The sequence below is a fragment of the Nelusetta ayraudi genome, unplaced genomic scaffold, assembly GCF_046127955.1.
Source record: "Nelusetta ayraudi isolate G7.1 ecotype Tasmania unplaced genomic scaffold, CSIRO-AGI_Nayr_v1 ptg000011l, whole genome shotgun sequence".
Lineage (NCBI taxonomy): Eukaryota > Metazoa > Chordata > Actinopteri > Tetraodontiformes > Monacanthidae > Nelusetta > Nelusetta ayraudi.
Genome location: NW_027466061.1, coordinates 26,547,765 through 26,561,216, shown reverse-complemented (window position 1 = coordinate 26,561,216; position 13,452 = coordinate 26,547,765). Strand labels below are relative to the sequence as shown.

Below are 13,452 nucleotides of genomic sequence, written 5' to 3'. Positions count from 1 at the left end.
TGGCCCTGTGATGAACTGGTGACTTGTCCCTTCGCCCTATGACAGCTGGGATAGGCTCCAGCAGACCCCCGTGACCCTGATCTCAGGAAGAAGTGGGTATGGAAACTGAATGAATGAATGGTTTTGTATTATTTCTTGCAAGAGTGATTTTTATTTTTGCCTTTTTGAAAATTAAAGAGCATTTAATTTGATTTTTGTTTATTTTTTATTTTATTTTTTTTAGTCATTGGATTCAGTTCCTTAAGTTCAGTCCTGACAGGTACACGTTATTCAGGTAATTGCTTTTTTTTTCTTTTTTTTTTGGTCTTTTTCTAATTTTGTATTTCTTATATTTCCACTATTCTTGTTTGGTACGGCAACAATACCTGACATAAAACCATGATATTGCATATAGATGTTAACAATTTAAAAAAAAAGAAAATACTGTCACTTTTTATGCAGTTTAATTCAAGATTGAATTATTGGATCATAATTTCTCACAGCCAGACTTGAACAACCATGTCAACAGTGACCACTTGAAGTAGAAACACAAAAAACATTGTGTTTACACATTACAGTGGCACTAAGTTTCTGTTGCCATTAGTTCAGCGGCTGTTCCGTCGTTCCCCTTTGTCTTCTTTGTGCTGAGCAGGTCACCAGCTGGACGGCAGAGGATCGTCAGCCGCTGCAGCACACAAGATGGCTGCGTTTACTTGGGAGAACGATTGTTGGCTAAAAACCAAAAAAGTCTTTACTGTCAAGTAGTGAGTCACTGACCTGTTTGAAGGTTCCTTTTTTTATCAACACATCTGTCCAACTGCCCAGAGTGGAATCATCAGAACTGAGGAAAGCATCATGGTCCATCCCAGTGCGTAGGCCCAGTCAGGGTAGACGTACCGGCCATTGAAGGTGATGTGACGAAAGTCAACCACGTAGGAAATAAAGGTGGCCTGGTAATGTCAACAATGACAAAGTGTCACCACAGTTTTCCAGCTTGGTCTGATTGGCTGTCAGGTTGGCCGTGGAATTCATAGCAGTGAGAGGCTTGCAGTTGGCTGGTGGAGTGAATACATTGTCTCACCAAGTGGGTTGCAAAAATGTGAACTCAATGACAATTCACCCATTTCTTGGCTCCTAAATTTCAGAAGCAGTTCTATAAAGCTCCTGCTCAACCAATCAAGCTCAGAATTGGTCTGAAATAATAGCATTTGTTAAGTGACCTGTGTAATTGTTGTTGTGTTGAGTAACTGATTTCATGTCCACTGCAAATTCAGAAGACAGGAAAAACTGTACCCGTATTCCAGGTGTTATTACAAGTGGCCCAGGGAATGTGACTTTTGAATGCAAAAACCAGGTAGAAGAGAGCCCAGACTTGTATCATGATGTAGATGAAGTCAAACAAAGTCACTGTCAGCTGTCCATATCCAATCCCTGGAATTAAAGATTAGTCAGTGTTGTTCTACCAACAATGCAACCCTCCACTTCCCTGCCAACATTCTGCATTTGTTGTTCCTTGAAACACACTCACACACACTTACCTTGCGCAAGTGGACACAATTTCCTCCAGCAGGAACATTGGCATCCCACACAGCACAATCAGTAGGACGTACGGCACCAGGAAGGCACCTGCGTGCAGAAAAATTATTGGTTTTGGCCAAACTTTTAGTCTGCTGCTGCCTCAAAACAATCTGTACCCCCTCCGTTCTTAGCAGAGGTAGGGGAACCTCCACACGTTGCCCAGGCCCACGACATTTCCCGCGATGACCAGGATGTATTCTGTCTTACTGGCCCACTGGCCTCGGTCTCCAACAGTTTGTCTATGCCTGTTCATCTCAAGTCTGTCAGGACAGGAGCGTAGAGGCAGGACCCAAATGCAGACCACTCTGGATTTGCAGACAAAAAACTCTCAACAAAAACTAAACTAAGGGAGTCCATACAGGTACCCATGGAAAAAAAAAAACAGCGGGTGACTTAACAAAAAGACGTGGCGGGTGCAAAAGAAAGCCGTAACAAGTAACTAAGGGGGGAAAAAACAATTACAGACCTGAGAGCAAATGAACACTGGCAAAAACAAGAACAGCATGCCACAAACCTGGACTGAAGACAAGGACTATTTATACACTGGGGCAGGGGAACACAAGTGAGAACAATCAAGGGCAGGGCTGAAAACGAGACAAAGAAATGAACACAGGAAGTAAAACTAATAACGCTGACAACAGAATAAACTGATTTCAAAATAAAATAGGAAAAGCACAGAAAACCAAAAACGTGCAATGACCAGGAAAGGGTGGGAGGATGGGGGTCAGGAGGAGGGACCAAAACGAAAACAAAAAACATTTCAACACTGAATTTCGATACTGAACCCTTACAGGGGCTGTGCCGGGGGTTGGCGACGAAGGCTGAACCTCTCCAGGGGCCGGCGATGGAGATCAAACCCTTTGGGGGTCAAGGCAGGAGCTGGAGTCAGGCGAGCTGTTGGCAGCTGGATCTGCGACTGGAATCGCGGGGTTGGCATCGTCTGCACTGCCGGCAGGGAGGCAGGACCTGGCGTTGGGCGGACCACTGGCAGGAAGTCACGACCAGGCGTCGGGTGGACCACTGGCAGGAAGTCACGACCAGGCATCGGGCAGACCGCTAGCAGGGAGTCAGGACCTGGTGTTGGGCGGACCGCTGGCAGGAAGTCACGACCAGGCGTCGGGTGGACCACTGGCAGGAAGTCAAGACCAGGCGTCGGGCAGACCGCTAGCAGGGAGTCAGGACCTGGTGTTGGGCGGACCACTGGCAGGAAGTCACGACCAGGCGTCGGGCAGACCGCCGGCAGGAGACCAGGGACAGGCGTCGGCCGGGCCACCAACAGGGAGCCTCTGGCTGGTATTGGTCCTGCTGCCGACGGGGCACCGCTGGCTGGTGTCGGAAGGGCTGACAACTAGGAGCAAGGAGTGGCAAGGAGCTCCGGTCAGCACTGGACACTACTTGGACCACCTAGTGTCAGGCGTGTGCTGTAAAATTGTTTGAGAGCCGGCTGTTCAACCCAGATAATAATAATAGTAATAACAACAATAATGATAGAGACTTTATTTATCCCGATGGGGAAATTGTTGTGTCCAGCATCTCATATAAAACACATAAAACAAAACATCAAAAGCATCATCACAAAATAGCATAAAACAAGTCAAATACATTATTGATGAGTGCAACTGTGCGTGCGTGTGTGTGTGTGTGTGTGTGTGTTTGTGTGCATGTGCAAGTGGGGGAGCTATGTATGAGGAGTTGTGAAGTCTGATGGCTGAGGGGACAAAGGATCGCCAGAGGTGCTCAGTCCTGCAGCTCATGAATAGCAGACAGTTGCTGCGGCTGTCCGGAGACAATACTGTGCAGAGGATGGTAGGGATTCGAACTTGCTCTCTTAAAGCTTGTCTAACCGTCTCCTGTCCTTGTCCATCTGGCTACTACCCAAGCAGGCAGCAGCATACAGCAAGGCACTCTCCACCTCTGATCTGTAAAACATGTGCAGCATGTCACTGGACACATTGAAAGAGCGCAGCCTGCGTAAGAAGTGAAGTCAACTCTGCCCCTTCTCAGCGGTGTTGAAGGACCAGTCCAGCTTGTCATCCAGGTGGACACCCAGGTACCTGTTACTCGACACCACCTCAAATTCAACACCATGTATGCTGACGGGCAGTAGGGGATACTTGCCGGCGTTGAGGGAGGCACCTTCCTGGCCTCATACAGAGAGGCCTGCCGGGAAAGGTACTGAAGCAATGTCATTGGCCTACTCTTTGCAGTTCCAGTCTTCGCTGGGTCCATTTGTTGTGGGATCATTTTGTCAGGATGGCAGCGTGGAGGCAGGGCCCAAATGCAGACCACTCTGGAATTGCAGACAAAAAAAGGTTAATGTTTTAAACCTGCACAGAAGACAATGATCCCACCAAGACAAGGGGAGACAAGGGCTGTGTCTCAATTCAGGGTCTGCACCCTTCGGAGCATGCGTTTGAAAGGAAGTTGCGTCATACTGCGTCAGGCTACACCGCTACTATCCTTCGCGTACTTCTGTATCCCATGATGCTTTGCGTGCTGCCCTAAAGCATCCTGGGATCCTGGGAAGTCAGCTGAAATTAGCGGCATGTACTGGCAAAGACACTTCGTATAAATTTTAGTATTGAAATTTCACATAAAATATTCAGTTTTTAACGTAGGGTTTTTACTTATTTGAACATCCAACGCCATCGTTAGATGGCGAACCAATGGCTAGCTTGATATTATGAAAACGTCACTTCCGGGGTTGGCCAGCAGGGGGGAACGGCGGTGACGCAACCAGGAAATATGCCGAAGGCTAGACCGTCCCGTGTGGTTACCGGGGAGGTGGGTTTTGGTTCGTCCTCCGCGGCCGGGTTCTGGGAGAACGCTTCCTTCAGACGGAGGACATTTCATTCTAAGGAAGCAGACCCTGAATTGAGACACAGCCAAGGACTATACACTAGGGCAGGGGAACACAGGTGAGAATAATCAAGGGATGGGCTGAAAACGAGACACAAGTGACAGACATCAAGAAATAAACACATTAAGTAAAACTAAAGACGAATAAACAGATATTTTTCAAAATAAAACTGTCAAATTGCCTTCTGTGCTGTATTTATATATATATATAAATAAATATATATGTGTATATATATATATGTATACATATATATATATATATATATATATATATGTATATATATATTTGACTGTATAATGTCTTGATTCTGATGTTTGCCTATGTCTTTACAAAAGAGAGAGCGAGAGAGACATAGGGAGACAAAACAAAAAAAGATAAACTCCAAGAACTCAATATAAGAGGAGGTTGTGTTTTCCCATCTGGTCTGATTTCCTGTCATGTTATGTGAGGAATCATACTGTCCAAGACCAAGACAGCCTTGGGGAGTATGACAGGCAAAAAAACATTTGCTACACACAAACTACCACCAATGGCACAATGTTTCCACAAACCTTTTGTAAACTATGGTCCACACCCCAGGCCAGGATCTATGCTCAATTGGTGCCTTTTGTATATTTTTCTAATATTTAGTGAACATTTGCATGAATGTTTACACAGATGTCATCACAGCAAGACACGGTGGCACAAGCATCACTCAAGGCAAAGCGGAAAGCGCTAACGTTTGCTGAGCTCCTGTCTGTTTCCAAAGCTGGGTGCCACATCAAACAAAGGTGGAGACATGTGAAACTGGTGTTTTCAAGTGGATCTTATGTGAGGAAACAGAAGGACAAGGTTCCATTGCAACAGTCCATGTCAAGCACTGGACAATTGGACTGTGAGACTTAAGGTGAGAACCCAGTATGGTGAGCCATGGCAATGTCATTTTAGGGCTGCGGTTAAGTACAGGAGTTGAATCTAAATCAGAGGTCAACCTGTATTCCAGTTGTTTTCACGGGTGGCCCAGGGGATCTGTGATGTGAATGAGGACGCCAGGTAGAAGAGAGTCCACACTTGTACCATGATGCTGTCACAGTACTTTTCCATTCAGCATGCCAGCCACTCCCACCTCATCAGCCACTCCACTCACCTGTGCTCACAGCTGCTCTTCATCTGCAATCAGCTCAGTATATATGCTCCTGCTCCACACCCATTCTTTGCCAGATTGTTCTTTGTCCCCATGCAAGACCTTCCAGCGGTTCTCTGCCCGAGCACCCGTTGTCGACCGAGCCTTTCCCTGACCCGATCCAGCTTGAATTTCCCTGGTGTTCTGACCTGCCCGCTTCCGCTCTTGGTAATCCGCCTCCTGCCTTCTCGGTTCCGACCCCGTTTTTCCCTGACGTCTTGCCTCCCAGCAACCCGACCTGCCTCGACCGCCAGCTCCCCGGCAACCCGACCAGCCTTCTGCCCCCGACCACGTCTACAGCCTCTGCGTCTCTGGTGTCTGTCTGCCTGTTTCCTGGCCCTTGTTGGTTCGGGCCTGCTCCTGATCCAACACCTACCCCCCTCATTGCAATTTCTACTACGCTGTTTGTGCTGCATTTGGGTTCACACCACGCCCTGTTTCAGATGTAGGTGAACCCATTACTTTACTGTAATGTAACAGTGAAATTACAATAACACGAGGCCCATTGGCCTTGGTCTCAATCATCTCTCTACTTTTCTTGTGAACAGTGCAGTCAGTTCAAAATTCAGAGAGATCAATCTCCTTATTGTCTCTACTTGTAAAAACCTGTAAAGTCATCACTGGGGTTTTTTTTTAAAGATAAATATTGAAGGGTCCATCATAAATTACATGCCTGCCTAAATTTGAATACATCCTGCACTCAAAATTGATTTTTACTTCACAGAAGTATAACATGAATACCACTTTCTCCTTTCATCAATGTGCAAAGTAAGCTCCAAATCATTAAATAAACTACAACAAAAAATGTTAGCAAAAAAGACAAATGTAAGAACTAAATAATAACTAAATCTAGTAAAAGTAAAAATTTGTATAATAGACCTGCTCTGTGCACTTAAAGTCTGTCGCCTCTGCAAAACTTATCATCTCTGCAGTTCTACCAATTGCTGCATTCAGCCAGACTGGTTTCTTAGTAGGGCAGCAAAGGATGGACAAATGCCGCAGAGGCCAAGACGTGATGGAAGTGAAACCACTGCCAGATCATATATGACAGGTGAATTTCTTCTGTCAGCCAAGGAGGAGGAAACTGACATGTCTAGAGATTCCTGCTGTAAGAAAAAAAAAAAAGAAAAGCCCAGCAGCGCAGAATGACACCATGAAGACAGAGGAGTGTCGTCATCTCAAAGCAAGTCAAGGTAAACACAATGGCCATTAACCTTTATGTTTATTGTGTTAATTCTTTTTTATTATTATTATTTTAAATATCACATGGTGTCATCTCAGTTGGTCCCTGGTCCTCAGCTGCCTGCCCCCTCCAGGCTGGTTCTTCGGCCGGCCGGCAAAGGAAGGACACACGCTGGAGACGAAAAAATGTGTCATTGTTATGTGTACAATAAATGTACAGGCACTTAAAAGGAGGAATCTTCACAACACCTACTTGCATGAAGGTGCCTGATGTCTGACACATCTGTCCAACCATCGTCAGTATCAACACAACAAAGGAGGTGAACGCCATGATCCATCCCAGTGCGTACGCCCAGTCCGGGTAGACGTACCAGTTGTTAAGCTTGAGGTGTTTGTAGTCAACAAAGTACAGGATTAAAGAAACCTGGGAAAACGGACACAATACAAAAACACAACTTTGTTTTAAGGTGCAATGGCCAAACTTTGTTCACTGACATCTCTGTAAGACACTCAGAGAATCATATTACAAGATACAAGTTTGCAGATATGTGTCCTGATTTTGTGGAGGAAACATAGTCTGAAGGTGTCTAGTGAAATCTAGGCAGCGTGAGATGTGTCTGCTTTCTGAAGTCGTGTTGGGCTCAACGTGGTTTAACAGGGATGAAACTGAACTAATTGGACTTCACAAACGAGCCATTATTTTAACATCACTACCATCTTGCTGCTCTTGTGATTATATAAATTATGTGTTTGATTGGACTGAATTCTGTAATATTGGTTCCCACTGATGCACTTAAACCACATAGCCTCATATGAACGTGAGTGAATGTTTGGTTGTGGTCGGAGGGGCCGTTTGGCACAGATTGGGTGCCATGCTTTGGTCAGTCTGCCCCAGGGCAGCTATGGCTAGACATGTAGCTTACCACCACCAGTATGAATGTGGTGTGAGTGAATAATGGGTTCCACGTAAAGCGCTTTGGGTGCCTAGAAAATATATAAATATATTTAAGCGCTATATAAATCTAATCCATAATAATAATAATAATAATAAAATAATAATAATTTATGTTGTATGTTTGTGCTGTTTGTTGGATTTATGGTTTGATCTGGTGGCAGTTTGTCCATTGGGAGTAAGAACGTTTTCTAATCGAACAGAAACTAACAATGGGATGTAATTTCAACGGTCAACAGGAGGAGCAGTCGGACTCACCAGTGACAGAAGAGGAATAATGTATTTCCAGCACAACTTAAAGAAAACATGTGGCCTCCTTCCTGACATGTCCTTGATGAAAGCCAGAACATTGTCGGCACCTGATGGTGACACAGTTTGTTTCCCTTATTAATTCATCTTTAGCTAATTTGAGGACACAATTTACCTTGTGACTGATTGTGGGTCTGACCTTCAATAAAATTATGTTGCATACAAACAAAGTTGACATATTGCAAATGAGTGGGTGCTTATGACAATGTTACATCAATTTTGGCTTGTTCACGACAGTTGCTCAATCATGGCACATATAATCCCACAAGTCATTGTGGAGAGTCCACTAAACATTTTTGTCAAGAAGACTGAGGTTAAAATTAAAATGGTTGCCTAAATCAAAACTGCTTTTGTCACTTGGGGAAGAAAACACATAAGCACGTGTTGAGAGAAAAATTGTGAAAAAATTGACTTTTGTATTCATGAAATACTAAGCACTAAACTTGTATTTGCAAAAGAAAGCCATGTGTACTAACCATAGATCCAGGCAATAGCCACACATTCACAAATAGCCAGAAAACTACTTGACATTCTTGTCGAGCCGTAGGCTTCAATGAGCTGGAACACGTAAATACCTCCCTGGAAGAAGGAAATCAAGTGGTAAAATGTACATTTGAAAATGTGCTAAATGTAGATAAAAAGTGAATTTATACTGTTATATGGTATGTCTGTTTTGTACTCACCTCAGTTATTAGGGAAAGATTGATGAAAAAACCAAACAAGCAGGTTGCGAGGGCAAAGAGCTCGTGTCTCTGTGGAGCGTGAAACACTTTCGGAAACAAGTCACTCACAGTGGTGATGAAACTTTCCACCATCACAAACTGGGGATGAAGGAAAGTGAATTATTTTTGCATATGTCTCGAGGGAAATCATAATGTTGTTGTTTATCAGATAACACTTGTGATTACGTGTGAATCGATGGCCAGCAGGATGACCATGAGGAAGAAGCAGAAGGCCCACAGCTGTGGCAGAGGTATCATGGCTGTAACCTGAGGGTAGGTGATGAAGGCCAGACCTGGACCTGTGGGGCGGACCAGCAACAGAGCTTTGACTCATTCAGAAAAGTATCAACACTGCAGTTGGTCAAGTTCCTCAATACCTGAGTCGGCCACAGAGTCAACAGTAGTCCCGTGTTGGTGAGCCATGAAGCCAAGAACTGAGAAGACGACAAATCCAGCGACAAAACTGGTGGCGCTGTTCAGCAGGCAGAGCCAGAAACAGTCCCTGGAGGACAGACACAGACTGTCAACCGGTGGAGTGAAGACGAGAGTCCATTCAAGGCCCATCGACTTCGTGAACATCAACAGATAAACATCCTGTTGATTTGAATAACCGCTACAGGTAGTAGCCAATCGTTGGATCTTCTCTTTTTGCTGGCAAGCAGAACCTGTGGTTGAAAAAAAATAATTAAAGGAAAACACACCTAAGTGGTTGTGGTGAGAGACTTTGGCTAAAAGTAATAGCAGTGAGAGGGACACATCACTGAGATGCACCAGGGAAGGATCCAAGCGCATCAAATGACATTTGGTATTAAATCCTACTTGTAACAGTTGTTGTTGTAATCAGAGAAGCTGCCCAGGACAATCAGAGAGCCAGCACTGATGCTGTAGGAGAAGCTGATCTGTGACATGGCATCAATCCACACCTGCAAAACAACAAAACATTCCTTCTTCAGCTCTCAGATTCTATCTTTTTTATTTTTATTTTTTGCATTCTGTATGAGATGATCAAAGCTCAGACTATGTTCGATTTTTTTGTGTTCATATACTTATTTTGTTACATGAAGTTCACCTCTATGTTGGCCAGACGGCTAATGTTTGGGTACAGGTAGTAGTAGATTCCTTGGCCAGCTCCCGGCAGAGTCACTACTCTGATGAGCAGAATCAGGAGAGTCACATATGGGAACGTGGCTGTAAAGTAGGCCACCTTCCAGAGAAGAGCACACAGTCAGACCAACAAGGTTGGTTGGAAGTGTCCTAACCAAAGCAGAATTATGGCCTGTTTACCTTCCCAGAGGATCGAACGCTTTTCCAGATGCTGAAGTAGCATAACGTCCAGCAGATCAGAAGACACACAGCCAAATCCCATCGGACCTGGCCCGGCTCCTCAATGCCTGCAGACAAACCCAGCACCCGCCGCCTGGAGGCAAGAGCGACATTTCAAGTGCATCAACCATATATTTCTCTTTATACATAATAGAAACTGTGTATAATGCAATATACTGTCTGAAAAATCATATCATAACATAATTTTAGTGAAGGGCTACTTTGTGGTTAAAAAATTAAATAAAGCTAAATTAAAATGGTCCAAAGCAGTTTCATAAATTAGACCAACACATTATGCACGTTGACTGACATCTCGTGGCACCATAATTATTTTTAAACTTTTTGTGATAACATTACAGCTGTGAAGTCAATGGGACTCAGTTTATTTTTAACTATCTCTTTTTTTTTGGGGGGGGGGGAGGCGAATGAAGAGAAAGAAAAATAACTTACTGCCAAAACTCAATGGCAGCGGAGGTGGTGTTTCTCAGCATGCTCTCATTTGTCGTTGCATTTCTTGAGTTGACTCCTTGCGAAATAGCCAAACAGTTCTCTGGTTTCAAACATAAAATAATATAATATTATACTCCCACACTGTTAAGTCATTACATCACATCTTATTAAGATCTTATATTATACATATCCTCTAAAATATAAATATTGTTTCTCTTGAATTTTAACATGTTATTTTGTTGTGATTTCACTATCCTTTGGCTTTTCTTCTTTCAGTGTTACCTGTGTTCCAAGTGTTGTTACAAGTGGCCCAGGGAAGCTGGGAACTAAAGGAGAAGCCCAGGTAGAGAAGAGACCAGGCTTCGATTACGGTGTAGCCAAAGTTGTACATTTTCATCACCAAATGTCCATAACCGATTCCTACAGCATATGGAAAAAAATAAATATTTCAAGTTTCATTTTTTTTATTATTTAATTATGATATTTGAACATTACAATTGAGCAATTCACCTGAAGCCAGTGGACACAGCTTCCTCCAGCAAGTGACGGATCCTTGCTGGGTGTACTGGCCAATGGAGGTTTCCAGCAGGAACATTGGAATTCCAAGAAGTACCGCAAACAAACAATATGGCAGCAGGAAGGCACCTAAAAACATTAAAACAAAAAAAATAAGAGTATGTCGGCTTTTCTTTTCTTTTTCAGTTGATTAAAACTGATCAGAATCAAACTCTCAGCATAGGTGATTACCTCCTCCATTCTTGTAGCACAGGTAGGGGAACCTCCACACGTTGCCCAGGCCCACCACACTTCCTGCCACCACCAGAAGGTACTCTGTCTTACTGGCCCACTGGCCTCGGTCGCCGATGGCCCTCTGGTTCTCCTCTGTCCTCCTCTGTCTGCTCATCCTCGCACTATGAGAGGAATCTGGAATAATTTGGCTTTCTCAGCTCTTTTCGGTTTTCTGTTCTTTCACGACACCAGCAAATATTTGTTTTCCAAGGGTGGTTGAATCTATTCATATTTAGTCATTAGACTCCGAAAATTCCATCCTGTGGGGCATGTTCACATCCCTAACATTAACATAGCAACAGTCTTGTTGTATGCACATAAACACAGTGTATTTTTCTGGTCCACTACACTGTGACCCAACCAAACCAGCTGTTGCTGGTATTGACATGGGTGAGACTGTAACTAATCAGCTGATGAGTGTGTTGGAGGCAAGGCTAAATGTCAGTTAGTGTCTTCAAATCATTACTATGGTATGCAAATATTTAACTCCTTAAAAATTTTAATACAGTGTCTTTTGCTCAGACTGATTGATTTGATCACAACAGATGCACTCAATTAAAACAACAACAACAACAAGAGATGCCGGCAATGTCAGCTAGTGGCTGTTTTAGTGCTGCTAATTGAGAATGTTTCTTTCCACACATTTAAAGTTCATTTCAGATTACCAACAACACACAGTTGTGGTTTAGTTCAAATAAATTGTTTATTATTTCAACAGAGGTTTAGAACACATAATCGCTAATCAAACACATACTTGCCATGTCGTGCCTCCTTATGTGAAGGATAAAGGAGTGGCAGGTGTGCAGAGTCACTTGGGATCTTATTTCTACAAAGAGCGAAATGGTTAGAAATTTGTTTTATGCTGAATTTGTTGATTGAAATGTTTTCTTTTTTTATTGTCACTTAAGTGAAATTATAAAGTGGTCCTGTGTCCTTGACAGGTGGTTTGGTACAAATAGGAAAAGCTAGGTTGTCATGTCATGATTCAGAGTGACATGTTTTGTGTTAGTTCAGTTTTGGTTATTGTCTTGTGACTTCCTGTTTTATTTTGAAACCCTGTTCCCCCATGTGTCAGTTGGCTTGCTCTTCCCTTGTATGTTTCCAGCCTTGTCGGATTATTCTTCCTTGTTCTGATTGTGTTCACCTGTTCTCAATTATCTTGTGTTTAGATAGTCCGCTTCTTTCTTTGTCCTGTGCCATTTTGTCACGTTAACTGCAACAGAAAGCTGGCAAATCGAGTTCATGTCTTTTAATAAGGGCTTGTGTTTTTCTATTGTGTTTTGTCAGTCTGTTTTGTTTGCTACTTTGTGCTTGGTTTATACTTTTCCACTTCGGACTGATTGTATGTTTTGTTGGAACTTTACCTACAGATTGGTTTAGTATTGGGGCGACACAGTGGCGCAGTGGTTAGTGCTGCCACCTCACAGCAAGAAGATTGTAGGTTTGATTCTGGGCCTGGGAGCGTTCTGTGTAGAGTTTGCATGTTCTCCCTGTGTCTGCGTGGGTTCTCCGGCTGCCTCTCACAGTCCAAAAACATGCATGTGAGGTCAACGTGAACACTCTAAATTGTCCGTAGGTGTGCATATGAATGGTTGTCTGTTTCTATGTGGCCCTGTGATGAACTGGCGACTTGTCCCTTCGCCCTATGACAGCTGGGATAGGCTCCAGCAGACCCCCGTGACCCTGATCTCAGGAAGAAGTGGGTATGGAAACTGAATGAATGAATGGTTTTGTATTATTTCTTGCAAGAGTGATTTTTATTTTTGCCTTTTTGAAAATTAAAGAGCATTTAATTTGATTTTTGTTTATTTTTTATTTTATTTTTTTTAGTCATTGGATTCAGTTCCTTAAGTTCAGTCCTGACAGGTACACGTTATTCAGGTAATTGCTTTTTTTTTCTTTTTTTTTTGGTCTTTTTCTAATTTTGTATTTCTTATATTTCCACTATTCTTGTTTGGTACGGCAACAATACCTGACATAAAACCATGATATTGCATATAGATGTTAACAATTTAAAAAAAAAAAGAAAATACTGTCACTTTTTATGCAGTTTAATTCAAGATTGAATTATTGGATCATCATAATTTCTCACAGCCAGACTTGAACAACCATGTCAACAGTGACCACTTGAAGTAGAAACACAAAA

At 43.2% G+C, this 13,452-nt stretch overlaps 1 protein-coding gene across 1 annotated transcript; it reads right to left on the bottom strand.

The window, feature by feature from the left end:
• Positions 1-547: 547 nt before the first annotated feature.
• On the bottom strand, positions 548-11,469 carry LOC142885623 (sodium- and chloride-dependent GABA transporter 3-like). The gene is made up of 14 exons (XM_076022278.1): positions 11,265-11,469; positions 11,028-11,162; positions 10,800-10,937; positions 10,518-10,617; positions 10,029-10,161; positions 9,814-9,948; positions 9,564-9,667; positions 9,122-9,246; positions 8,931-9,043; positions 8,706-8,843; positions 8,499-8,601; positions 7,972-8,072; positions 7,015-7,185; positions 548-664 (listed from the first exon to the last, which is right to left on the bottom strand). Exons 1-14 carry the CDS (start codon positions 11,419-11,421, stop codon positions 563-565), a joined length of 1,755 nt encoding a protein of 584 aa, XP_075878393.1. The 5' UTR covers positions 11,422-11,469; the 3' UTR covers positions 548-562.
• Positions 11,470-13,452: the final 1,983 nt, after the last annotated feature.

What these genes read in the sequence shown, in the direction of transcription:
- LOC142885623 (XM_076022278.1), bottom strand. Translation starts at nt 11,421, where the DNA reads ATGAGCAGACAGAGGAGGACAGAGGAGAACCAGAGGGCCATCGGCGAC. An exon ending in GCCGTCTGGCCAACATAGAG is followed by an intron (nt 9,668 to 9,813) that starts GTGAACTTCATG and finishes GTTGTTTTGCAG; the next exon opens with GTGTGGATTGATGCCATGTC. An exon ending in TGCTGGCCATCGATTCACAC is followed by an intron (nt 8,844 to 8,930) that starts GTAATCACAAGT and finishes CTTCATCCCCAG; the next exon opens with TTTGTGATGGTGGAAAGTTT.